This window comes from Sinohyriopsis cumingii, chromosome 3 (genome assembly GCF_028554795.1).
Source record: "Sinohyriopsis cumingii isolate HCF-2022 chromosome 3, ASM2855479v2, whole genome shotgun sequence".
NCBI lineage: Eukaryota > Metazoa > Mollusca > Bivalvia > Unionida > Unionidae > Sinohyriopsis > Sinohyriopsis cumingii.
Window position 1 is genome coordinate 113,395,276 of NC_142963.1, and position 25,827 is coordinate 113,421,102.

Here is a 25,827-nt window from a genome sequence, read left to right on the forward strand (position 1 = left end):
AACAGGCTTATTGTAGCTTTAAAAAATGATATAAATCTTCCACACGAAATACCTTTTGAATGACCAACATATAAACATGATTTCTTTTAGCTGTTAGCATTCCTTTGTTCTTGTGTAACACAGGTAGTAAACATCTAATGATATCCGAAAACGGAACGTTTGTATATACAAAAGATTCACGTGCTGCCACCCCGTTAGTGTTGTGAAGATACGTAAATTCCCCTTTGTATAAAAGTCAATGTTTTTACCATAAAAGTGTGTAAAATTCAACACCATAACAAAACATGGGTCGGGAAAGAAGAAGCGTAATTCGATCTTGGACATAACAAAATAGATAGTATCGCCTTCAAGAAATGCAGCCGAGCAGAAAAGAACCTGTCAATCGTGACCAATGGGCGGAGCTGTCGAGTTAGAGGGATATTAACACATGAAAATAAGCTTTTCTTGCCAAACTTATAAGTGCACTGGGCAATTCCACGTTATAATTGATATTTACGGAGAACATTCGCCGTTACGTTCAGATCATAAGCGGTGGGATACGGAGTGCATTATACTAGAGGCGAGAGGGCTTGCACACACAACACAGAGACAAGATCCCACTATTGATTGGTTTGAAGCAAGGTAAACACTGGAAAATTTGTTCAAGCTTTATATGAGAAACACGTGGCGTTGTGCGGGGTGAAATTTAAAATTCGCTCAGGAATTATTGTTTTCTTTAGTAGTGATATATATTTCTGAATTTATATTGACGGAGTTAATTTATATGTCTCTTTGAGGATGTAAATTTTCCGTAGTGCAGTGGAGTTTATAAGGAGTTGAACACTATTAATATTCCAGAAAGTTGCGAAGATTTTGAAAAGACGATGGGTTTACCAAGGATCGAAAGAAGAGTCCCAGATTGATTAAACATGAGTAGGTATAACGTAATATTATTACAATTGTATTTTGATGACAAATTGATGCTCTCGATTACCTAATGGACCCCGAATGCCTACCTGGTACCTGTCAATCCACCAGGGAAATTAATTGAGTGTGAAGAAATTTGGCTGTACCTCGCACTACAGGCCTATTAGTGATATTCTTGTCTAATATTGTAGTTTGTAGCTTGCAAGTCAACATGAGGTTACTCTCGATCGGTCCCTTGCGTCATGACAGTATTAACAAAGTGTTCCTTACGTTAACGTGCGTGCTTTTATTCCTTGTTAGCGATTCTGTCGTTTTTTGCAAGAAGGCGTCTTCCAACACGACGACGCCAGCTACAAATCAGACAGATGCCATCGAACGTTTATCGCAAGTGTTCGGAATAGACAGGGTACCTGTGAAAGTATTTCACCGGTCTCCACCACAATTTATGATAGAGCTTTTCAACACCCTGACGGACTATGGAGGGATTACTAAACAGCAGAGCCCTTATAACGCCGACGTCATTAGGAGTTTTCCCGATCGTGGTAAGTCTGACTCTGGGACCTTCCATTTCACCATTCCAAACATCCGCACCACTGTGCTGTATCTTACACAAGAAACATATTTTTCAACAAATCAGAAAAAGAGGGCATTTTAGTCAATTTACTGGAAATTTCGATTTTGTCACGTATATTGTTAAATGCTGGCATAATACATGCGATGTTACTCGTAGACATTTTCTTTCCATGAACTCCGAGTTTTAGATTTTAATGTTCTCATTTTTGTTACCAAGTTAAGCCACCAAAATCCACACTAGGCAAGGGTCCCAAACCCTACAGTTAAAGGAAGTTAAACGGTACAGCAGTCTCTTTATTTTAAGGCAAGGGTCCCAGCCTCTACTGTTAAAACCTCTGTGTGTGTGTGTGTGATTTGGATTTTTAACGTAGCTTTAACAATTTTTCAGTCATATCGCTACGATGTCTGCAGTATGGCAGTTTATAGTGACGCCTAGCACTGGGGCATAATGTCGCAGACATGTAGCATGATGTCACACCCAGTCACATTATCCTGACACCAGGTCGACCAGTCCTAATACTAACCTCTTAATGTTGAGCGCCAAGCGATGCAGCTGTTAGTACCATTTTTTGTAAGTCTTTGGTATGACTCGGCCGGGGTTCGAACCCACAAACTCCCGCATCCGAGGCAGTTAAACGATATCTAATTTATAACACTTCTTATCAGCAATCAGCTGAACTAAGTTTATATTGTCATTAAAATTTAAAATATATTTATTTATTTATATATGAAGAGAGAGAGAGAGAGAGAGAGTTAAAGGATATAAGATAATGAACGCTATGTTATTTGAAGTTTTCTTGCACGTTTCCAAGAGTAGAATTATCATAGCTTTTCTTCACCGTGCTCTTTAACACGTCGAATCCGCGAGGATAAAGATCTCAAGGTATTGAAAAAGTTTGTATTGTGATAATAAGAGTAAAATACTCACTGTCATAGGTAAAGACTGTCAGCGATTTATCACTTCTTTATTTGGGCGATTAGGTAGCGTAAATACAAGAACAAAGCAAACCCCATAAACTCCTATAATTTAGTTCACAGAAATAGTATTTTGCTTTGTCATTTTAGAGTCTAAACACGCGTCTCAAAACCGAATGACTTAAGAGAGAGAGAGAGAGAGAGAGAGAGAGAGAATATAAGTGTTTACAGTAACTATATGAAGTCGTTCTGTATCAAAATGAACCGGAAATTTGCAAATTTCCAATGACAAATGAGAATTGTTTGTTTGTACTCTATGTTGTCTCTTGCATACAATTAAAAAAGGCATTGTACTTCTCTTCAGAACACAAAGTCCTTACATTTCTCGTCCTAGTAGAGTTTTATCTTAATTCTTGAGAAGAAAAAAAAAACTAATAGGTGTTCTCTGTATACAAAATATTTGAACACCTCCCTTTCTGCCTAGATACTTCTCTACCCGGCTACCGACTTACTCGTGTATCTAAGTATCATTCGGAAGTGAGCGATGTAATAACACTTAAAGTTAGTAATTATTTTGAAATGGATAACACGTTTTTAAGACACATAAGTGTTATGGTGCTGAAGCCTACTTAAGCATAAATACTGTTTACCATATACTGCCATTCTACATAGCTAAAAGCTGGTGCAAATTTTCACTGTTGATGGCGATTATAACGAAGAGACGATCGTGATGACAACGTATACAATGGCGATATAAAACTGGTGCAAATTTACGCCGGCGATGATGATGGTGGTATCTTTTTAATTTTGTTTAATTTTGTTTAAATTATGACGACGATACATCATTCAACATAAATTCCCCCCACCAGCCCCCTCTTCATCGCTGCACGCGTTACGAATTCTCAAGCACAATAGACTGTAAAGAAAAAGAAAAGATTCCACAGTTTAAGGTAATGGCTGTAAACGTATTAGAGGAGTAAATTACATACGGGCCATTACATCAGTATTGATTGATACTCGTGAGGTTAGTGCGAAGCAATATCTAGTAAAAGATATACCAGTAATTAGGATGAAAGACGATATGTTTGTGACTATGCTGAAAGCAAAGTACGCTTGTATGTCTGTCTCAGTCAAAGTTATGCCAAAGTGACATACACTCGCGTGTCACAATTATAGTCGTAGGCAAACACTACTGCAGTAGATAATCCACGTTTGTGTGAACAGCATGTCACCCAGTGTCTCGTGGCTATCAAACCTGCCGCTCCAAGTGTTATGTATCGCTTTTTAATACCGGACGATGGTATGAAGAATGTGTGTGAAGTGTAGACACGCAGTGCTGAAGACCCTACGGTGGCATGCTCTCCAACACAGTGATCAATGATTGGCGAGGTGTCAATATAGAGCGTAATCCCCGTGTTGCATTTCATCTATAGTCACAGGTGTGTTTTAATCCCATCTCATTGCGTATATAATCCTACCTTTGTAGCTGAAATAGCTTGTGTAATACGGATAACATACCCTTATAAATTTTAATAATAATAATAATAATAATAATAATAATAATTATTATTATTATTATTATTATTATTATTATTATTATTCCTTTACAAATTAATAGCATGACTTGAATTTTTTTATGTGATTGACCCTAACATTAATGCGGAAGAATATCACTGGAACATAATGTAGTATCGATTGATTTACTGATAACTACCATGTCATTGAATTATGTGTACGCAAGAGTAGGTTGAAACATAGACGTGTTATACAAAAGCAATCCAGCTGAATCAAATTGTGTGATCTATCAATTGGGGGGGGGGGGGTAAATTTATCGTTTATCTCTTTTCATAATTTGTGTTTGTTCAAACGCACGTCGGTTTATTTTCACTTTTTGCTGAGAACATCTCGCAGATCAAATGTATTTAGTTATATCCCCCTTTTTCACCCCCACCCGCCTTCCATTCATATAAATGATTGTTACACTAAAGCTTACTTCGTGGCGACGGCAACGAAAATTACTTTGCTGTACATGTATTTGGATTAAAAACCTACCACATTATACTACATCCTACATTCTGGCGACATAAATTATAACTATTTATAGTTGTTTCGAGCCGAGGGAAAGAATAATCTTGATATGGAGTAGGAATACTCAACATATTCATGCGCCTTTTCAATCAAGTCCTTTCCCGTGAGTAGGGATACTCCACGTATTCATACGCGTTATCAATCAAGTCCTTTACCGTGACTCAGAACAAAACACGTTTTCCAAATATTTTAACTACACACTATACATGGAATCTAACAAAAATAGGGATTTGTAACTGTTCTATTCAGTGCATTGAAGAATCTCGATGCGGACACATCTGTGAAAACAAAAAGAGTTCCGGTCTTAATGTGACGTAAGTGATAAGGATTGAGAATCCATATCGAAACCAGACTAACAACTGAGATTAACCGGGTATGTAATAAAGGGAAATACTGCACTAGACACTCTTTATAATTTAAGCTACCGTAGGTAATATCTATCAGAAACTGTTGTGTTTGAAACAACAACAATAATAATAATAATACGTATCAGTATTTGATTGCATGCTTATTCTTGAAACTGATGAATATGAGTATGTTTGCAAGTGAGCAACATTGGCAGTGGCGGCGCGAGGGTTCAAGGCGCCCGGGAGAAATGCTCTTTAGTGGCGCCCTTACCGAGGTGCACGGGGCAATTTTCTTCAGTGGCGGTCTTACTTTGCCACTGAGAACAGTTTTTATGTCAGTTGCCAACCTACCACCCCCACCCTCTTCTTAAATATAAGTTTTGTCAAGAATTGCCCTAGTCACACTAAGGTGAAAATTTCAGCGACAAAAAAATTATCTGCGGCGCCCCCTTTGTCTGGCGCCCGGGGACAATTGACCCCGACACCCACCACCTCGTACCGCTACTGAGTGTTGGCAGACCACGATGTTGTATTCGCTCGAGAATCACTTTCTTAACACTGCTTCTTCCGATTGATGATAAAAGATTGCTGCGTGTCAGATTCGTAATAAATGCAGTGGAGAGATATCTTAAGATTTGGCTGAGAATTTCGATTAGAGCAGTTTTTGGTCCTATGCAATCCAAAGATTATATAAGGGTATAGTGCCAAAACCGATTAAAGTTTTATCAGAATGATCATTTTCAAGTGGTACTTAAAATAAGCAGGCGACATTATCGTCGGGATTGAAATGATATTTAAAGAAAATAATTTTCCCTAATAGTGAAATGAGTAGATTCCAAATTTTGAAGGTTAAAAGAACTTATCTAAAACCACGGCTTATACATGCTTATGTTGGTTGTTAAGCACAATTGTCTTTGTCTAACATCTGACGAAAAGTAGAAAATATGTGTTATTGAAGGGAGCTGAAACGTATAATTATTATGTACAGTAAAACCATCAAATTGACTCGAAAGTTCTTTGAGAACCGAATTCTTTTATAATCCGAACGATTTTCCTCCCAAAGTAATAGTACCACAGCTACTTTCAACAGTAAAAGGTCAGTCAAGGTCAGATAAATAGCAGATAAACGGAGAGTTATTTTTGCATTTGCTTTATTAAAAAGATGCCACGGGCTATTCAAACTAGCCGTATTTATGGACCCCCACTAACGTTGGACTTCCATATTTTGTTGCCTTGGATTATAATTCCTTTTTTCCGAAAATCACGAGCTATTAAGAGTGGAACTGTATACAATTAATGAACAGGTGCTCTACAAGATAAGCTTAAACATAGTAAATTATAAGTCTGTTAGACTGACCTGCCGAGCTGTCAGTGGATTCAAATAACTCTGTACAGTGGATTCAAATAAGTCTGTACAATGGATTCAGATAACTCTGTACAATGAATTTAAATAGCTCTGTACAATAGATTAAAATAACTCTGTAAAGAGGATTAAAATAACTCTTTACGATGGATTCAAATAACTATGTACAGTGGATTCAAATAACTATGTACAGTGGATTCAAATAACTCTTTACAATGGATTAAAATAACGCTTTTCAATGGACTCTGTACTGATTACAACACAAGATACGGATGCCTATCTGATAGTCAAACTTTGGATAAATTAATAAATTGTTGCATTGGTCTGGTTCCCATACAATGTAGTATAAAAAGATGCTCACTAAATATAGTATTCAACGAAAATCACTCTTATGATACTCCTGCCTTGTCTACTTTAGTTCAACGAGAGTTCCATCGCGTATAGCCCCCCCCCCCCCCCCGTTGTATCCCCTCTCTTTTAATGTTAAAAAGAATACAAATTAGAGATGCTTTTTTCATATTTTTTATTTTGTACACTTCATGTTCAGCTGTTTGGTTTCTTTGCAGCTACATCAGGGGCGAGGCGTAGGGTAGGGGAGACAGCAGTTTACCCCTTCTGGCGAAGTTGCGTTCATATTAAGTAAACAATTGGCAGCATCCAGTTTAAGCCAACATTTGTATTTCTTGAACACTTTGGCCTGTACTTATTCGATATTTGGGTATAGTATAGGGCCTGTATCTGTACAATATTTGGGTATAATATAGGGCCTGTATTTTTATACGATATTTGGGTATAGAATAGGGCCTGTATTTATAGGCCTGTATTTATACGATATTTGGGTATAATATAGGGCCTGCATTTATACGATATTTGGGTATAGACTAGGGCCTGTATTTATAAGATATTTGGGTATAGTATAGAGCCTGTATTTATATGATATTTGGGTATAGTATATGGCCTGCATTTATACGATATTTGGGTATAGTATAGGGCCTGTATTTATACAATACTTGGGTATAGAATAGGGCCTGTATTTATACGATATTTGAGTATAGAATAGGGCCTGTATTTATACGACATTTGGGTATAATATAGGGCCTGCATTTATACGATATTTGGGTATAGAATAGGGCCTGTATTTATAGGATATTTGGGTATAGAATAGGGCCTGTATTTATACGATATTTGGGTATCATATAGGGCCTGTATTTATACGATATTTGGGTATAGTATAGGGCCTTTATTTATACGATATTTGGGTATAGTATAGGGCCTGTATTTATACGATATTTGGGTATAATATAGGGCCTGTATTTATAGGATATTTGGGTATAGAATAGGGCCTGTATTTATACGATATTTGGGTATAGTGTAGGGCCTGTATTTATACGATATTTGGGTATAGTATAGGGCCTGTATTTATACGATATTTGGATATAGTATAGGGCCTGCATTTATACGATATTTGGGTATAGTATAGGGCCTGTATTTATACGATATTTGGGTAAAATATAGGGCCTGCATTTATACGATATTTGGGTATACTATAGAGCCTGTATTTATACGACATTTCGGTATAGTGTAGGGCCTGTATTTATACGATATTTGGGTATAGTGTAGGGCCTGTATTTATACGATATTTGGGTATAGTATAGAGCCTGTAATTATACGATATTTGGGTATAGTGGAGGGCCTGTAATTATACGATATTTTGGTATGGTATATGGTCTTTATTTATACGATATTTGGGTATAGCGTAGGGCCTGTATTTATACGATATTTGGGTATAGTATAGGGCCTGCATTTATACGATATTTGAGTATAGAATAGGGCCTGTATTTATACGATATTTGGGTATAGTGTAGGGCCTATATTTTGTACGATATTTGGGTATGGCATAGGGCCTGTGATTATAAGATATTTGGGTATAGTGTAGGGCCTGCATTTATACGATATTTGGGTATAGTGTAGGGCCTGTATTTATACGATATTTGGGTATAGTATAGGGCCTGCATTTATACGATAGTTGCGTATAGTATAGGGCCTGTATTTATACGATATTTGGGTACAGTATAGGGCCTGTATTTATACGATATTTGAGTATAGTATAGGGCCTGTATTTATACTATATTTGGGTATAGTATAGGGCCTGTATTTATACGATATTTGGGTATAGTATAGGGTCTGTATTTATACGATAGTTGCGTATAGTATAGGGCCTGTATTTATAAGATATTTGGGTACAGTATAGGGCCTGTATTTATACGATATTTGAGTATAGTATAGGGCCTGTATTTATACGATATTTGGATATAGTATAGGGCCTGTATTTATACGATATTTGGGTATAGTATAGGGTCTGTATTTACACGATATTTGCGTATAGAATAGGGCCTGCATTTATACGATATTTGGGTATGGTATAAGGCCTGTATTTATACGATATATTTGGGTATAGTATAGGGCCTGTATTTATACGATATTTGGGTATGGTATAGGGCCTGTATTTATACGATATTTGGGTATAATTTGCAACTGTTACTCATCGAAAATCTCTTAGTGATTAAACTTCCTCAACAGAGGATAAGCAGTAAAATGTTTAGTACTGACAAATGTTGGCTATTTATTCAGGACTGGAAGCCTAACCAATATGAAGATGTTGGCTGACTGTACAATGAAGTATGTCATTATGTCAATTAAAACTTACAAACCACATGCTTGTAAATGTAATTGACAACAATAGTGTACCCATTTATTACAAGTCAAACTTTAATATGTATTGAAATATGTGACTCGGTGAAGGCTTATTTGCAAGTCATGTATACAAACATTTGATTTTTGAGTAGGATTTTTTAAACTCGTGGATTAGAAAAAATGGAATATAATTGAGGACTGTAATATTCTAGTCTTACTGTATTTGTACATATCAAACCCATCATATCAGACAGACAGCAGTCGAGACCGATTATTATGCTTCACGTCATAAACCCCGTACTTCAATTCGGCTTTATCTACTGTACGAATCGGGCTTCGTCATTTTTGAAATGATATTACCTAAAAATGAAACTCCATACAGACGCCATTGAAATAATACGAGGAAAATGGTCTGAATATACATTTATTAAATCAATGCATACATCTTTCACGACTGACCTATATCTCACTGTCGTGAACCATTTCTTCTAATTCACGTATGGTTTCCCAGTCGCTTTCATGGGTGCCTCAAGGATAACAACCCTCCTTTGGTTCTCTTTTTTTTCTTCTGTTTGTTCGATTGAAATTCATCTCAAAACTGTTTTTGGACATGCGCATTGCATCTCATCCTCAAAAGATTTTGCAACCATCGCCATCTCCTGCGTGTGATATATATATATATATATATATATATATATATATATATATATATATATATATATATATATATATATATCATTCATTGGAACAGGCAATTTCTGCGGCTACCCACTCAGAAGGATCGTATATAATCCGCTTCCTTGAAAATCTCAGTCACTATCTCATGTTCTTTAATGTCTCTGAATCGTATGGAATGGCTCAGTTACGTTGTTTCTGTTTTCGATACAGTCAACAAAAATATTTTCTGTGATTTCCGGATTTCTTTTAAACCGTAGACGTTTCTCCTGTTCTAATCTTTACTTAGGTCAAGATTGTACAACTTTTACATCTCGTTTGAACTACTTATCAGAAGTGACATACGATTTTCAGATTGGTCTCAATTCTCTTGTTGATGAAAATCAATTCAGGTTTCCATCATTAGCTTTAGTACACACATTTTTGCTTTTCAACTTCCCGGATTGACCGTTCTTTGGAATCTGTATATGAAGCACGGATGTCAGCTGTAAAATCTAAAAGTGATGAAAAGGATGTTCTGTTAATTGTATTTACCCGTCGCGAAGTTTTATCTCTAATCACGACCATATTAATGCCAAGTAGAACAGAAAAGGAAAGGATTTACAAGATCGCTCCTACCCAGATCACTAATCCGTGCTCTTTGTGTGTATCCTTTCTTATATCGACATAATCTTTCAGATTCGGAAAGTGTGTGAGTGAATTGAAATCCTTCCAGTTTTCTCTGTCTTTTAAAAACTGTGGCTAATTGTGTTGTTCACGATGGACGGGGAACGCTCAGATATCGATCGACTCTAAGTATAACGTGTTCATTCTGCCTGTTCCGGTTGGGGATGGCTTGATTTCATAAATCAACGAACACTATCAAGCTCAAACTCAAAGTTGAGTGTAATGTGAAATCAGAATCCAAATATTACCGAATAAACAGGATTTAGTGAGATTTTCATGCGAACTCTTCAACATTAAATTTACACCACTGTAGATTGGCACTGACCAATTTTATATGGTGAGAAGAAATGTGTTCAGCGTCGAGAGATGAACCTGCCACTAGTTCCGCTCTAGAGAGGTTAATTTACCAAATGGCATATATGAGGCGAAGAATCTCTAGCCAAATTAGGTTTAAGATTACAAAAGATTCTGAGACTAGTTTAGCCTTTCATCTGCTATGGGGCCAACTTATCTAGCAGACCTTTTGCCGTCCAGTAGCTCCGACGATTTACAGTACTCGATTACGACTAAGAGGTGATCAAACAATAAAAGGAAACAGTAACGACTTTACCTTTCCTACTAATTAAACACCAATTACGGTCAGCACAATACAATCCAAAGGAGGCTTTATCATGCTAAAAAGCATAAAAACAAGAAAATTTAATGAAAATTTAAATATGACGTATCATTTCTTCTTTCGCTTGGACATGTAAATGGTATAGACAAAAGACAAATTAAGCGTGACTATGAGAAGATGAAGAAAGTATGCGAGCTTTTAAGGAGGTGACTAATTCTTTGTCATCTTATTACTTTTGTTTTAAAGAAAACGAAACATCTGAAACAACAAAAACCCATTTTGTATGTAAACCTATTTCATTCTCGCCATTTGACGTCACTGACTGACACGGGGAAAATGCAAGGGCTCTTTCACACCTAGTCACAACTGGATACATACAGTTGCAAGCTATTCGCAAAAAATTGGAAAGGCATGTCTATAATTTCTTCTAAATTTATTCATTATGTTCAAAAAAAAATGCATGAAGGAAATAAATAAAGCATACAATTTGCCGAGAAGAAAATGTAACTCTTGTGATAACCGTTACGGTCTTATCATTAATTCTAAGCCAATTACTTGGTACAGGGTACTTTTTACGACATCTTTGGTTTAAATTACGTGTTCCAAGATGCTATTCCAATCAGAACTTTTATTTTGAATCAATGTATCAATCAGTAAATTAAATTCATTAGAAATCATCATAAGGAGACACTCATATTACGATTCTATAGCTCACGTTTTAAAAATTATATATATATATATATATATATATATATATATATATATATATATATATATATATATAGATAGATAGATAGATAGATAGATAGATAGATAGACAGATAGATAGATAGAATTGTGATAAAAAAACATCACAAACGCCGAAAATTCTGTGCAACTAGTTTCGCATTTAATTTATGCTTCTTCAGGCACGAAATGTTTTGAAAGTAAAGATAAATTAAATGCGAAACTAGTCGCACAGAATTTTCGGCGTTTGTATTGTTTTTTATCACAATTATATAATTTTGCAACGGTGCATAGTCCTTCCTCTAGCTTACTTATCATTCCCAGTTAATAATCGCTAGCAGGTTATTTTGAAGCTGAATATGTAATTTGAATGACGAGTGTTGGTAGTACACTGTCTCGTGGGCAAAGTGGGTAACATATTCCATGCGAAATACTGATGTGCAGTTTTATAACAGTATATACGGTGATTCCCCCTCTCTCTTGAGTATTATTTGCTTAGGGCTTTATTGTCCAGCCTATTAAGCACACACCGCGGCGATCAGAAAGCTGAAGGAAAAATGAATACACATATAGTTTCACAGGTGTTCAAGATGCGAACACCTGTACGGGATTGAGAAAAACGGGACGTGAGTTCACACAGGAAAGACGAAGATATCGAGCTCTTCTTCCAGTTTCGTCACCGCCATTACTTGCTATAACAATGCAGCTGTCGTATTTATGACTTTATGAGTTCAATCAGGGATATATTAATGAGAATACGTATTGTCGATGGCACGTAGTTCTAGGGGAAAACTAGAAATCGGAATACAAAACGCAAATCAACCTAAGTACGATTGGCGTAGCAAAAGGTGAATGAGATTAGCACTTGCTTGATAGAAATCTGTGGGGGACCTAAACAAAAACAAGATACCTCATGTTTGTCCAACTTGCAACGAAGGTTGTGGAAAGTGGGCATATAATAGTCCAACAACTATATATATATATATATATATATATATATATAGAGAGAGAGAGAGAGAGAGAGAGAGAGAGAGATTGATTTGGTATCGTTGATCTGTGAGCAGTCTTACATCAATGCCACAGGATGGACAGTTATTTCTACCCAATACACTTTCTATGAGGAAATAATGCAAACGAATTAAAAGTTGCATATTCATGGGGTCACGATTTACGCCACGTTTTAAAAGTTGATTAAAGATATATAAATCATTTTATTTTTCCTAGCTTACCGTCATTAAGTTTTCTCCTCAGCATGATGTCTCAGAAACCTCAAACCCCCTAAAATTCGCACTTAAATTTGACATTGATTATCACTCAAGTCAAAAGTAGGCTAACTTCATGAATTGCGGAGGCAAGGAACTGATTAAGTTAGGTTGAATTCTCAATTGCTCCACATTCAAGAAATGCTTATATTATATGATGCTTTATGGATCTTTATTACAAAAGAATGAATACAGAGTAATACCTTCAAATCACATGTCTTGTTTCTCAAGGAGATTGCATATAACCGAAATACAACTGTACAACATGTTAAATACAAATTTGCAGCATGTTAAGTGAAGGATGGTGCAAGCAATTAAATCACTGAACAAAATAACTCAAGCAGATTAAATAAACAAATATTATTTATTAAAAAAATTGGGAAATAAGAATTAATGTGAGATAAGCGCCGACATTTTTGTTGTTGATCCATAAACAATATGCTTACTTCAAAATATACATTCTTTTGACGTCAAGGAAAGACAAGAAGACGAAAGAAAAAGAAAAGTGAAATTGAAGTATATCGAACCGACTGAATAGATTTTCATAATTTCCTAGTTAATGCGTATATAGGTAGTTTCTACATAAAATATAATGTGCAGATGCCAGGAAAAGCACAGGTTTCACATCTTTCCACTTAGCAAATGCATTGAACGTAAAACCACTCCACGCCACAAAGCCGAATTTGACGCCTTGTCACTGGTTTTCGGGTGGACGATTAGGAGACCAGTTGTTATTCTAACGTCTCCACTATTAGAAAGGTAATAAGATCAATGGACAAGGACAATACGGCGTGCGAGCTGTTCGAAATGTGATAGCATGTCATATATGAGAATACCAAGCATAATTTCACTTACACAGTGTGAACGAAAAAAAAAAAAAGATTTTTCCTCGCTGTCTTCAGAAGATCAAATAAAATCAGGATACACGGTATAACTATGCTACTATTATTACGCATTGTGCCGACGTCGATGTAAATCACGTTATGTGGTTGTGTAGATTTTCTTACCATGCACAACACTGCTGTAACAGTCGTGTCACGCAAGTTGCCAATAAGGCACCCAGAACACAGCACACACTACAAATGTTCAGTTCACGCGGTTGTGAAAATGTACACAGTAGGTTCGAATGTTGTGAATTCTTGGTGTAATGATGGCGTCTCGCCTGAATCAGTTGTTATACCAGTGATATATCCCACACATAATGAATTGTACATCTCTTACGTGTTTGATTACATCGGTGTCATTCTCTTTCACACACGCGTATGTATGCGTGTATACGAATCAAATCTAATTATAGTTTTTGGTCAGCTTATAACTAGTTTACAGGCAGTCCTTTCCCTTTTGCAGATTAATTCTTCCTTTTTTTTTATTGTTTGCACACAAAATAAAACGATCCGCACACGCAGGGATGGGTCTTAGTATTGCATCTTATTCATTGTGCCCATATCAGACCATACAAATAGACCAAATGTGTTCTTTAGTCTCATCCTCTCTAATGTATTGTCACTGAATATCATTTCTTTACCAAAGATCACATTGCAGGTAGCCATGATACAAATTGAGAGACAAGATGAAAATCTGTCGGAGTAATTAAACTCTGAAACACATTTTGCTTTGTGAGCAATCGGATCTTTTTCGACAACGGACCAGTGTACAGTTGTTTGGTATGTAACTCAAGATCGTTTTGGCATCGAACACGTTTGGTTTGGTATTTTGAGTGTTTAGCAGGACAGCAGCACTTGGAAAGCTATATCATGCTGAGGCAAGTAGACTAAAATACCTTGCGCAAGAACACTTGACAATGGCCCTTTTGAGGATGATCAAATGGTGTGAATCGACCCTGCGCCCTTCTAGTCATATGTCCAGCGCCTTAATCACTGTGCAAGTGCCGCTCATGGCGTCGAACATACAAGGCCATACCACTGAGTTGTGTCAATGTAATGGACATCGAACATACACTGTTATTTCATTGAGTCCTATCATTGTAATATCCACCAAAGATACAATGCCATACCACCGCGTTGTATCATTGAAATAGACAATGAACATACAATGCCATACCATAGCGTTGTATCAGCAAAATAGACATGGGGCAAGATGTAATTTTCGATACCGTGGACTACATCGCATTTTAAGCACAAATATGCACTATGTTACGTTCACTTTAAATGCTTGAACGAGTCTTAATCTTAAATCATGCTTACAATATATATATATATATATATATATATATATATATATATATATATATATATATATATATATATATATATATATATATATATATATATATATATATATATATATATAACTGGATTGTTAATGAATGTCATATCTTATATGTACAATGATAGAAAATCAAAAGGGGCCCCGATTGGCCGAGTGGTCTAAAGCGCTCTCCGTTACGGATCACTGCCATCTCACCTCTGTCTGCGTGGGTTCTCGAGTCAGATTCGGCTAATGTGGGTATGTGAAAAAGCTTGCCATTAGCTTCTCGTGGGTCGATGGTTCTTTCCGGGGTTTTCCCGGGTTCTTCCTCCACAATTAATACTGGCCGCCATGTATAGCCTATCATGTGCTGAAAAATGGTGTTAAACCCTACAACAACAACAACAAAATCATGTATAAACGCTAATGGGATTGTTTTGTATTTTCTTTCCTTGTACGAAACGAGTTCGTCGCGATATAAATCTTTCCCCACCACTATTGTCACTATATCTGAACGATCTTCAAGATTATTTTGGATCTAAAAACTGTAATGGTATTAAATTGCAAATACCAGATGAAGAAATTATTCGATATCTCAAATCGCTTTTCCTTTGAAATGCAGATAATACTGTTCTTCATACCGATAATCTTTGGTATGGAGACGATACGTTCTTCTTGCCGAGAATCTTCGGGGTGCAGACGATACGGTTCTTCTTACCGATAATCTTTGGTGTGCAAATGATTCGGTTCATCCTGCCAATAATCAGCGAATGTTCATTTTATGATCAATACTTGTAACAAATACTGTGATATTTGTAAACTCAACGTTAACTCTGGCAAAAGTAAAGTATTAACAATAGGTAAACATTCTTCAAACTAATTAATTTCGTTTAAAAAAAAGTGTTTGCAATTGGACGACTCCTGTGAATACAATTATGTTGGAGTTCTTAGCAGAACTGAAAGATTTTCCAAGACAAAGAAGCAAACGTATCAAAAGATAACATTTTTGTATTCTTGTTGAACAAACTTATTATGAATTTTAACCAGTCAAATAGCACTATAGTGCCTATTCTATTGTATGGATCAGAGAAATTATAGCACTATAGTGCCTATTGTATGGATCAAAGAATTGACAGCACTATATTGCCTATTTTATTGTATGGATCAGAGAATTGATAGCACTATAGTGACTAGTCTAGTGTATGGATCAGAGAATTTATAGCACTATATTACATATTCTGTTGTATGGATCAGAGAATTGGTAGCATTAGAGTGCCTATTCTATTGTATGGATCAGAGAATTGATAGCACTATAGTGTCTATTCTATTGTATGGATCAGAGAATTGGTAGCATTAGAGTGTCTATTCTATTGTATGGATCAGAGAATTGATAGCACTATAGTACATATTCTATTGTATGGATCAGAGAACTGATAGCACTAAAATACATATTATATTGTATGGATCAGTGAATTGATAGCACTATAGTGCCTATTGTATTGTATGAATCAGTGAATTGATAGCACTATAGTAGCTATTGTATTGTACGGGTCAGTGAATCGATAGCACTATAGTGCCTATTGTATTGTATGAATCAGAGAATTGATAGCACTACAGTACCTATTTTATTGTATGGATCTGAAAATTGATAGCACTGTAGTACCTATTGTATTGTACAGATCAGTGAATCGATATCACTATAGTGTCTATTGTATTGTATGGATCAATGAATTGACAACACTATAGTACCTCTTCTATTGTATGGATCAGTGAATTGATAGCACTATAGTACCTGTTTTACTTTATGAATCAGAGAATTGATAGCACTATATGACCTATTTTATTGTATGAATCAGAGAATTGATAGCACTATAGTACCTATTTTATTGTATGAATCAGAGAATTGATAGCACTATAGTACCTATTTTATTGTATAAATCAGTAAATTGACAGCATGATGACACATATTCTATTATTAGGATCATGGATTCGGGGGGGGGGGGGTCAGACAATTAAAAAAATATATACGTATTACCGTGAACCAAAGAGAAAACCACTTGTAGTTCAGGTTAAAACAAATTTTGTTTAAATTTGGTGTTGATTGAAAGAAAACAAAGAAAGATGCATATAACATTAATAAATAATATATGATATAAGGAATACAAGCAATATGTATCACTGATTAAATTGTGTAAAATCTATAATTCGTGAATGTGGATATAATGCGTATCTATCTTTCTACTGATAAACAAGCAGTTAATACAAACCATAAAGAACCAAACTATGCTATCTAAACATGCGATAGCGATAAAAAGTCGTCGAATAAGGAAACTACTTATAGTCGCTTCAAGCAAAAGAGGATTTTGAGGAAAATTTATTTTCTCTGCTTGACAACCAACGAATTATTCACCCTAAATTTAGAATTTCAAACCATCTTTGACCAACAAAAATCATAAAAATAGATGAATACCACTAGTGAGTAAAGATTGCGTACTGTCTGCAGTAGAAATGATGTTGGTGTCGAGTTTCACTTTATGTTTAACTGCAGTTAGTCCTAAGAACAGGGAATACTATTTTAAGAAAGCAATTCTATGGTAGACAAAGTATTTCAAAATTTCTAATGTCAGTGTTTTGTTTGAATTCACAGAAAAACAAACTCACGCATTTGTGTAAATATATTAGAGTTATTAAATTAAATTCTATTTCATAACTCTGCTTATCAAATCAGTGATCTTGAAATATGTATTAAGTCAAATATATTTAAAATGAATTAGTATGAATTTCTAGTTATACAAGAATGTCTTTTTTATGATGTTATAGTTTCTTCGTACAGTTTGTGCACCGAACAAGTTTGCATTTATACAAATTATCCACTGGAAAGGTGGTCTATAATTAATATGATCATTAATTTTGTTACACGCATCTTCCTATATTAATTGTATATTGTTTTGTATTTCTCAATTGTCGAAAGGTGGACCGCGCCGGTGGCCTAAGTGGTTAGAACGTCCGCCTCAAATGCGGGAGGTCGCGGGTTCGAACCCCGGCTCAGTCATAAAGAGACTTAAAAAATTGGTACTAGCAGCTGTCTCGCTTGGGCTCAGCGTTAAGAGATTAACGTTATAACTGGTCAGAATGGTGTCACAATTTGCAGATGATAGTGGCATAAGGAGGAATGGAAATCCTGCCAATAACACAGTAGTTAAAGAAATCCAGCAGAGCCTAGACAACATAGGGAGATGGGCGGACAAATGGGGTTTCAAAATATCTCATGAAAAAACTGTGGCAATCATATTCACCCCCAAACGAAATAACAACCTGCTCTATCCAAACTTCTATATACAAAATCAATTAATCAAATACGTAACAGTAGTAAAATTCCTAGGAATGTTCTTTGACAACCACCTCACATGGAAACAGCACATTGAACAACTCACCCAGAATTGTAACAAAGATCTCAATTTACTCAGGAACATCACAGGGACTGACTGGGGATCCAACCAGGAAACCCTCCTCACGATATATAAAAGCCTAATTAGATCAAAACTGGATTACGGTTGCCAAGCATATAACTCGGCTAAGCAACCTGTACTACAAAAACTTAACACTATCCAGAGAAAAACCTTGCTATTATGCACAGGAACACTCCCCTCAATATCATTAGAAGAACTACAAACACTAACAGGAGAACTACCCTTAAAATTACGTAGGCAAGAACTGCTCCTCCGATACTCCATTCGATTAGATACCCACTCAGACAACCATCCCACCAAAATAGCTATAAATAAGTGTAAAGTTGTCTTCAAACCCAAAATCATACCTATCACACCAAGTGGCAAAGTAATCCTTGAACTAAGAGAAAAGATACCTCTACTAAAAAAACAGGCAACAAACAATACAGAACAGAACAAATCACCATGGTTACAAAAACCACCAAGGATTAACATTGAAGCTACCAAATTAGGCAATAAAGAAGGACAAGAAAACTTACTAAAACCTGTACTGGTAAACGAAATCAACCAAAAATACCCGGACTATGTTAAATATATACTGATGGATCAAAAACAAACAACCCACCAAGAACAGTAGCAGCAATAGTCATCCCTGAATTCGATATACAAACGGGATCCAGATTACCTGACTATTGCTCCATTTACACCACTGAATTCTGGGCTATACTTGAATCACTACAATGGATCAAAGACAACCAAATACCTAAAGCAGTCATTATAAGCGATTCCCTAAGCGTTATCAAATCGATCCAAAATCGCAATACACACTCTAGGGAACAATTCCTCGACAGAGCATGCCAATTAATCGACGATATCACCACAGCACATCAATTAGTCGAGCTCATGTGGATACCGTCGCACATTGGAATCTCTGGCAACGAAACAGCAGACAAAGTTGCACAAACCAAACTAGGAGATCAAAACTCTATCAAGCTTAACTATAGCTCTACAGAAGCAATAAGCTTCGCACAAACATATATAGACCAAACATGACAAGATTTTTGGAACTCCTCCACAAAAGGTAAAGAGCACCATGAAACCCAAAATATCGTAGGTAGGAACATACAGCTACCTAAGGGTACCTATTTAGAACAGAAAACCATGAACAGGATAATAACTGGAAAAACTAAACTAGCAAGCAGTTTTGGAAGGTTTATAGGACCCAAACCAGCAACCATTAACTGCTTTAATTGCCACACCACCGAAGATCTACACCACGTATTCAATATATGCCCAAAATATCAACCCACTCGGAACATATTTATCAAAAACCAAAAAGAGATTGGATCACCACACACATACCCAGATGTCCTAGATGTCCTTAACGAACCGAGTAATCAGCTAGGATTCCTGTCCTAGATGTCCTTAACGAACCGTGTAATCGGCTAGGACTCCGGTCTCTTGCTAAATAAAGTATAAATAACATTCAATCTCTAAAAACATCAATTAATAAATAACTTAAAGAGGTAATATCTAAAAACTTATAAATAACATAACGTAGGAAACACACCCTAAACTCCTCGACTAGTAATCCCATAATAACCTTGAAAATCTCTCTTCATACATGATATCTACTAAGAACCTCTATAAACAGCATAGAACATCCCCCCTCCTTTTAGAACATTTTGAAGAAAAAAAAAACAAAAAAAAAACAACAGGCAAATGCGACAAGAAACCAGCGATGTAAAGCAAGCAGGACCGTTCCCGAGCTCTCCTTCCCACTAATGACAGCCAACCATTCAACTGTAGGGACCTTTATGGACCCACAGATTGAGGCCAAACTTTCAGGGTTCCTTGAATCCATAAAAGCCTGGGGGAGGTGGCACCATCCCCTTCCCCAGGAACAACTAGCAGGCTGCGGTGCAGTCAGAAAAAAGTGGCACATGCACAATTGTGCGAACGCTACTATAATTAAACTCAACAACAACAAATGGTGTCAGGATAACGTGATGGGTGGGTGTTTATGCTACATATTTGCGGCACGATGCCCCAGTGCCAGACATCACTATAAACTACGACACCACTATAAACTGCGACTGCAGACATAGTTGCGATATGACTAAAATTGTTAAAGTTTCATTAAATCTCTCTCTCTCTCTCTCTCTCTCTCTCACACACACACACACACATACATATACACACTCACATTCACAATGTACTTTTGTATTTCTTTCAACCTGTCAATACATTTAATACCGATAGATGCACAAAATATTGTTATATCAAAAGTGCAGATAAATACACAGAAGGTAGCATAGGTAAATTCCAGTACATAACAAAGTCGGTGAATGAGAATAATTCTGCTACGGAGCAAAGAGGACACTTTGTGACATATTTCAAAGCCAACTTGGAATAAGTTTACAGATGTACCTTGGCCGAGTGGTCTAAAGCGCTCTCCGTTACGGATCACTGCCATCTAACCTCTGTCTGCGTAGGTTCGAGTCTCGGATTCGGCCAATGTGGGTATGTGAGAAAGCTTGCCAGTAGCTTCTCGAGGGTCGGTGGTTCTTTCCGGGGTTTTCCCAGGTTCTTCCTCCACCATTAATACTGGCCGCCATGTATAGCCTATCGTGTGCTGAAAAATGGCGTTAAACCCTACAACAACAACAACAACAACAACAGATGTACCTTCTTACATCCTACCATTCTGGTGTGGTTGTATTGTTTTCAATCTGGGGAAAATGACTCGTGTTCTGAGAGAGCTGTTGTCTGCGATTGATGAAGTGGCTGTTGTAAAACGGGTAATTGATAAAGATGCTATAAACACAGGGGACGATACTTACATTGTCACGAGCATTATTGAGCCAGCTGTTTTAAACCCATTGAAGAATCAATTGAAGCTCAGAAAGGTCTAGCATTTGTTGACGGCTAACAACAGACTTTGGTTGAAATCGCCAAAAACCTACTCGCCAAATATCAAAAGAGTGACGTGATATATTATTTTGAGTTTGTCATAGGTAATGAAACATGCATTTACGTTTTGGAACTCGACTCGGGATTTGAAAAACGATCAGAGACCACAACTCGTTTGAGGTAGTCTGACTGTCCAGAGAGTTATATGCGCACTGTTTTTCAATGCTAAAGACCAATTCATGCACGTGCCTGTACGTGAATCAAGACATTTTATGACTCCAAATTGTTGCTAAAAGTTGTTGAACACTACCGAACCACTCCTAACCGCACTGGTACTCATGTTATCCATCGACACCATGACAACGCGCCGGCTCATAAATCCACCGTCTTGCAAGACTTTCTGGAGGAGTATATCATGAAAACGTTACCACATCCTCCATAAAGCCATGTTTTTCAAGCGATTACGATCCTGCTAGTTAAACTCAATGCAACATTTAGCTAGCGACTAACACGTGTTTTATCGCTACCTTTTACATTATTTTACCGTGTGTGTGTGTGTGTGTGTGTGTGTGTGTGTGAGAGAGAGAGAGAGAGAGAGAGAGAGAGAGAGAGAATACTCTCTGAGTTCCAGATGATAGCATTATATCCAAACAGTGGCCCTACATATTTTCCGATTGCTAGTCGGAACTGTTGGTGGGCTGAAAATCGGTACATTTGGGAGTCATGTTTAAACCCCTTAATTATACTTGATGAAGTTCGTCCATCGGTGTCGATGAAGACCATTTATTATTAATTATACTTAATCTTGTTTTGAACAATGAACGTAGAATGCACGTCTTGCGTGTGTCACGTGTCACGACAAGTCACAATGGTCGTGCAGATGTTCTGCAGCATTTAATTGTTGTGCCCACTGCTCGTTTTCCTTGTATTTTGCTCCCCGCCTCTAAGTTTACATACTCTGTTTTAAGAAGGCTGTAGCCTGCCGTGATCTTTCACTCAAGGTTCTTGTCAACATTATGTCATATCTCAATATGAATTTGGCGTCTAATGGGTTTCTTTTCTCTAGTCAAAACTGGGTCTACTATTACTATTGTGGTTGACATAAATTATATTTACTTTATCTATTTCTATCCGCCTCATGCCCATTCAAGTTGGGGTTTATAAAATCCACATATTACCAATTGTCAACATAACGAAAACTATCGAAGTATCAGGTGTGATGATACAGTATTTCCATACAACACGCTATGTTTGTTCTCAAGTTATACACACCTGTGATGAAGAAGTCTTAGCAAATACTAGAAAATACCGATAAGAAACATCAGACCACAAGCGTTGCTGTCAACCCCAGGCGTTTAAGCAGACGTAGTTTGAGACATGTTTTGTATGACATTTTATAGACAAGGCTGCGTGCACGTGTTCAAGATGAAAGCTTTCCTAGGGTTGACATTCATTGAAATAAACGTATTGAAAGCCCGGCCTATGTTCTGCAAGCCACAATGTCAAGACAGGAAAGGCCGATACCAAATCGTCATCAGGCCTTTCGAGGGCTCTAGAATAGGATAACACTGTGGTTCTGATTCAATCAAACAACATACAAACTAGTCCTGTTTTCAAGATTGCTATCAGTGGGTGGGTTTGTACGAGCGGCAACAATAGACAGAGACTTTAGTTTAGCATATAAGACATATAAATGGGTTATTATGGAAAATTATAATCAAAAGTGGAGGGAAAGAGAATCATGAAGGTGAGGTATTTATAGACTAAACTTTTACATTCAGTAGTAAACGATAGATGAGATGTGTCAGCCTGGATACAAACCCGTTGCCGGCATTTTACAATGGTATGGCCGTTAGATGCGAAGTGATGCGGGTGGGGTGAGAAACATGCTCCTCGGAAAAGTTTGCAAAAATAAAGCAATCCAGAGTATTACTTATCGTTTCCAGGAAATTGTAAAAACTATTTATGTCTGATATATATCTGAATTGTTGGATTCAAATAAGTTTTTTTTAACTAGCAAAACAAAACCATTTCGACCCCGCATTTGTGTCTTATCTGAAAGTTAGGTAAAATTGTACATATTGCTTAATTTCAATTCACTACATATATCCCAACTATAATTTCTTTTCTTTTTTTATTTAAATCTGAATTTTTATTATTAATTTTTTTTAATTTTTATAACACGGTGTTTCAAAAACTTTTGCAATGTTCATTCACTTTTCAATCACTGTCAAAATATCAAATATCATTGTCATATATAAACGTCCTTGGCCCCCCCCCCCCCCGGCCGAGTCATACGAAAGACGTATAAAAATGGTACAAATATCTACCTCGCTTTGGCATTAAGAGGTTGGTGTTAGGACTGGTCGGCCTGGTGTCAGGATAATGTGACTGGGTGGGACATCGTGCTACATGTCTGCGGCATGATGCCCCAGTGCTAGACATCACTATAAACTGTCACACTGTAGACATCGAAGCGATATGACTGAAAAATTGTTAAAGCAACGTTAAAAATCCAAATCACACACACGCTTGAAGAAATTGTGAAGTAAGTCCCTGCCGCGAGTCTCTGCCCTTCCACCGATGACATACCCTGGTGTCATAAGGTTTTTCTTCAGACTGTCACTCACTTATTTATAAGCCAGGTCCAACTACAAACTGCACAGACCCAGACATACCGTCGCATACAGCAGATCTGGGCCTGTGCAGTTTGTTAAGAGTAATCAGTAGAACAAACAAGATTGACCCTTATCTGCAGGCGCATTATACTAATGCAGATTAGGGTTATTGTTGTTTGCAGTTTGACTCAACTTATAAGCGAGTAGTACGGTAGGATTTAAGTGCTGACAAATACTGGCGTTATAGGACTCACGGTACTAATTCAGTTCCCACAGTAAACCTATGCAAACACCATGATATTAAAAATTCAGTAACTTTAAATTTTGAGTGCTCATGATCAAACATATATTTATCAGTATACGTGAAACTTATATATCAGTTTCTGTGTTGAGGAAAGGAAATGAGCCGCGGCATTTTCTGGATATGCATGTGTAAAACACGTGCTTTCAATTCCGCACCAAAGAGTCAGGTGCTAATTTTAGTAATGATTGTTCCAAACTCAAGACTACTAAAGGACTGAAATTCCATCAATAAACAATGTCTCTAAAAAAAAATCACTTACAACAAGGATAAGCTCTCAAAAGATTCTTTTTCCTACAACATAACTAACATTATTAACCAATCCTGGTCAGCCTAACCCATATATACTCTATTTATGTTCACCTATTTCCATGCTGGTTCCCATTTTTCCATACCAATAGTACCGTGTGTCGTATACGTTTTGCTCAGATTGTCAGTAAATCTGTGACTCCAGTGACCTAACATTACCATAAAAAAGTAAAAGTTCATCATCTGGGCATTTACAACAACCAGCCAGGCCTTGATGTTTGAATACGGTTTCAAATGGCAAGACATCTGTCTCACAGCCCTTGTAAAATAGAGTAGTTGTCAACAACACTGTGTATAGTCTCCGTAGTCGTGCATCAAGTCCGGAGCCGAGGATGTCTCGGGCCCAAATTCCATCTTGAACGAAAATTGTGTGGGCTCTTCGCGGCGAGGGAAATGAGATAGGTTGCATTAATGAATTAAAAAAACAAAACAGCATCTTGTTTTGTGGAGGTAGTAGTTTCTTTGAAAGTAATTCATGTACATTACTAATCAGAGCCCCATTTATTTATCCTTTACTACAAGCAAGTTAATGCAGATTACTAGGGACTCGTGACTTCTGCTGTGAGGTTAAGTTTTGATATGTTTTTATAACACTTTATGTAAACCAGTTTTCTACCTGTATTGGCTGAATAAAGATTTGAGGAGGCGAAAAAGACCAGAATTGTTACACCTTGTTCTGCCCGCAAAAAGAAGCATCAAATTACTAATAATGTAGTTTAGATCTATACTTTGGACATTCTTACATACAGACACATAAATGAACGGTATAGCCATGGTCTTCAATGCTATTTCGAAACATGCCAATCAACCCTAGACATCAGGCTAGCTGTTTAGAAAACACTACTACATTCGTTTCGAGGCGATATATTACCAATTGCAGCGACTTTGATGTGACATATCTTCTGAATAAATCGTCTCGCCTTGTAATCTAACGGATGGTGTACTAACATAATTTTAATCTGTCCACTCTCGTGGACCATCTTAAAACTGTAGAAAGAAGGATCCACTATGGATGACCAGGTATGCTTTTTACTCAGTGAGTCGTAAATATTCTCATATGAAATGAAAAGAAAAGAAAACCAGGTTCGAAATACTATTATTATATTTGGAAACATTAATTTAACCATAGCTTTTTTTTTACAGATGACAAAGTTCCGTTCAGCGACTGAATTCAATATAATTTATCGTGGTTAAACAC

At 36.7% G+C, this 25,827-nt stretch overlaps 1 protein-coding gene across 4 annotated transcripts in view; it reads left to right on the forward strand.

Moving 5' to 3' along the window:
* The first annotated feature begins 277 nt into the window (after positions 1–277).
* LOC149803606 (bone morphogenetic protein 2-like) overlaps positions 278–25,827 on the forward strand; it is a 53,309-nt gene continuing 27,759 nt past the window's right edge. Inside the window, exon 1 of one of the 4 annotated variants that reach the window (XM_089953357.1) lies at positions 278–1,448. In XM_089953357.1, the coding sequence (XP_089809483.1) occupies positions 1,118–1,448 (331 nt within the window). In that variant the 5' untranslated portion in view covers positions 278–1,117. Of the gene's footprint in view, positions 1,449–4,778; positions 4,856–25,827 lie in introns of those variants that run through there. The other 3 variants (XM_089953356.1, XM_089953358.1, XM_089953359.1) reach the window with 3 other exon arrangements.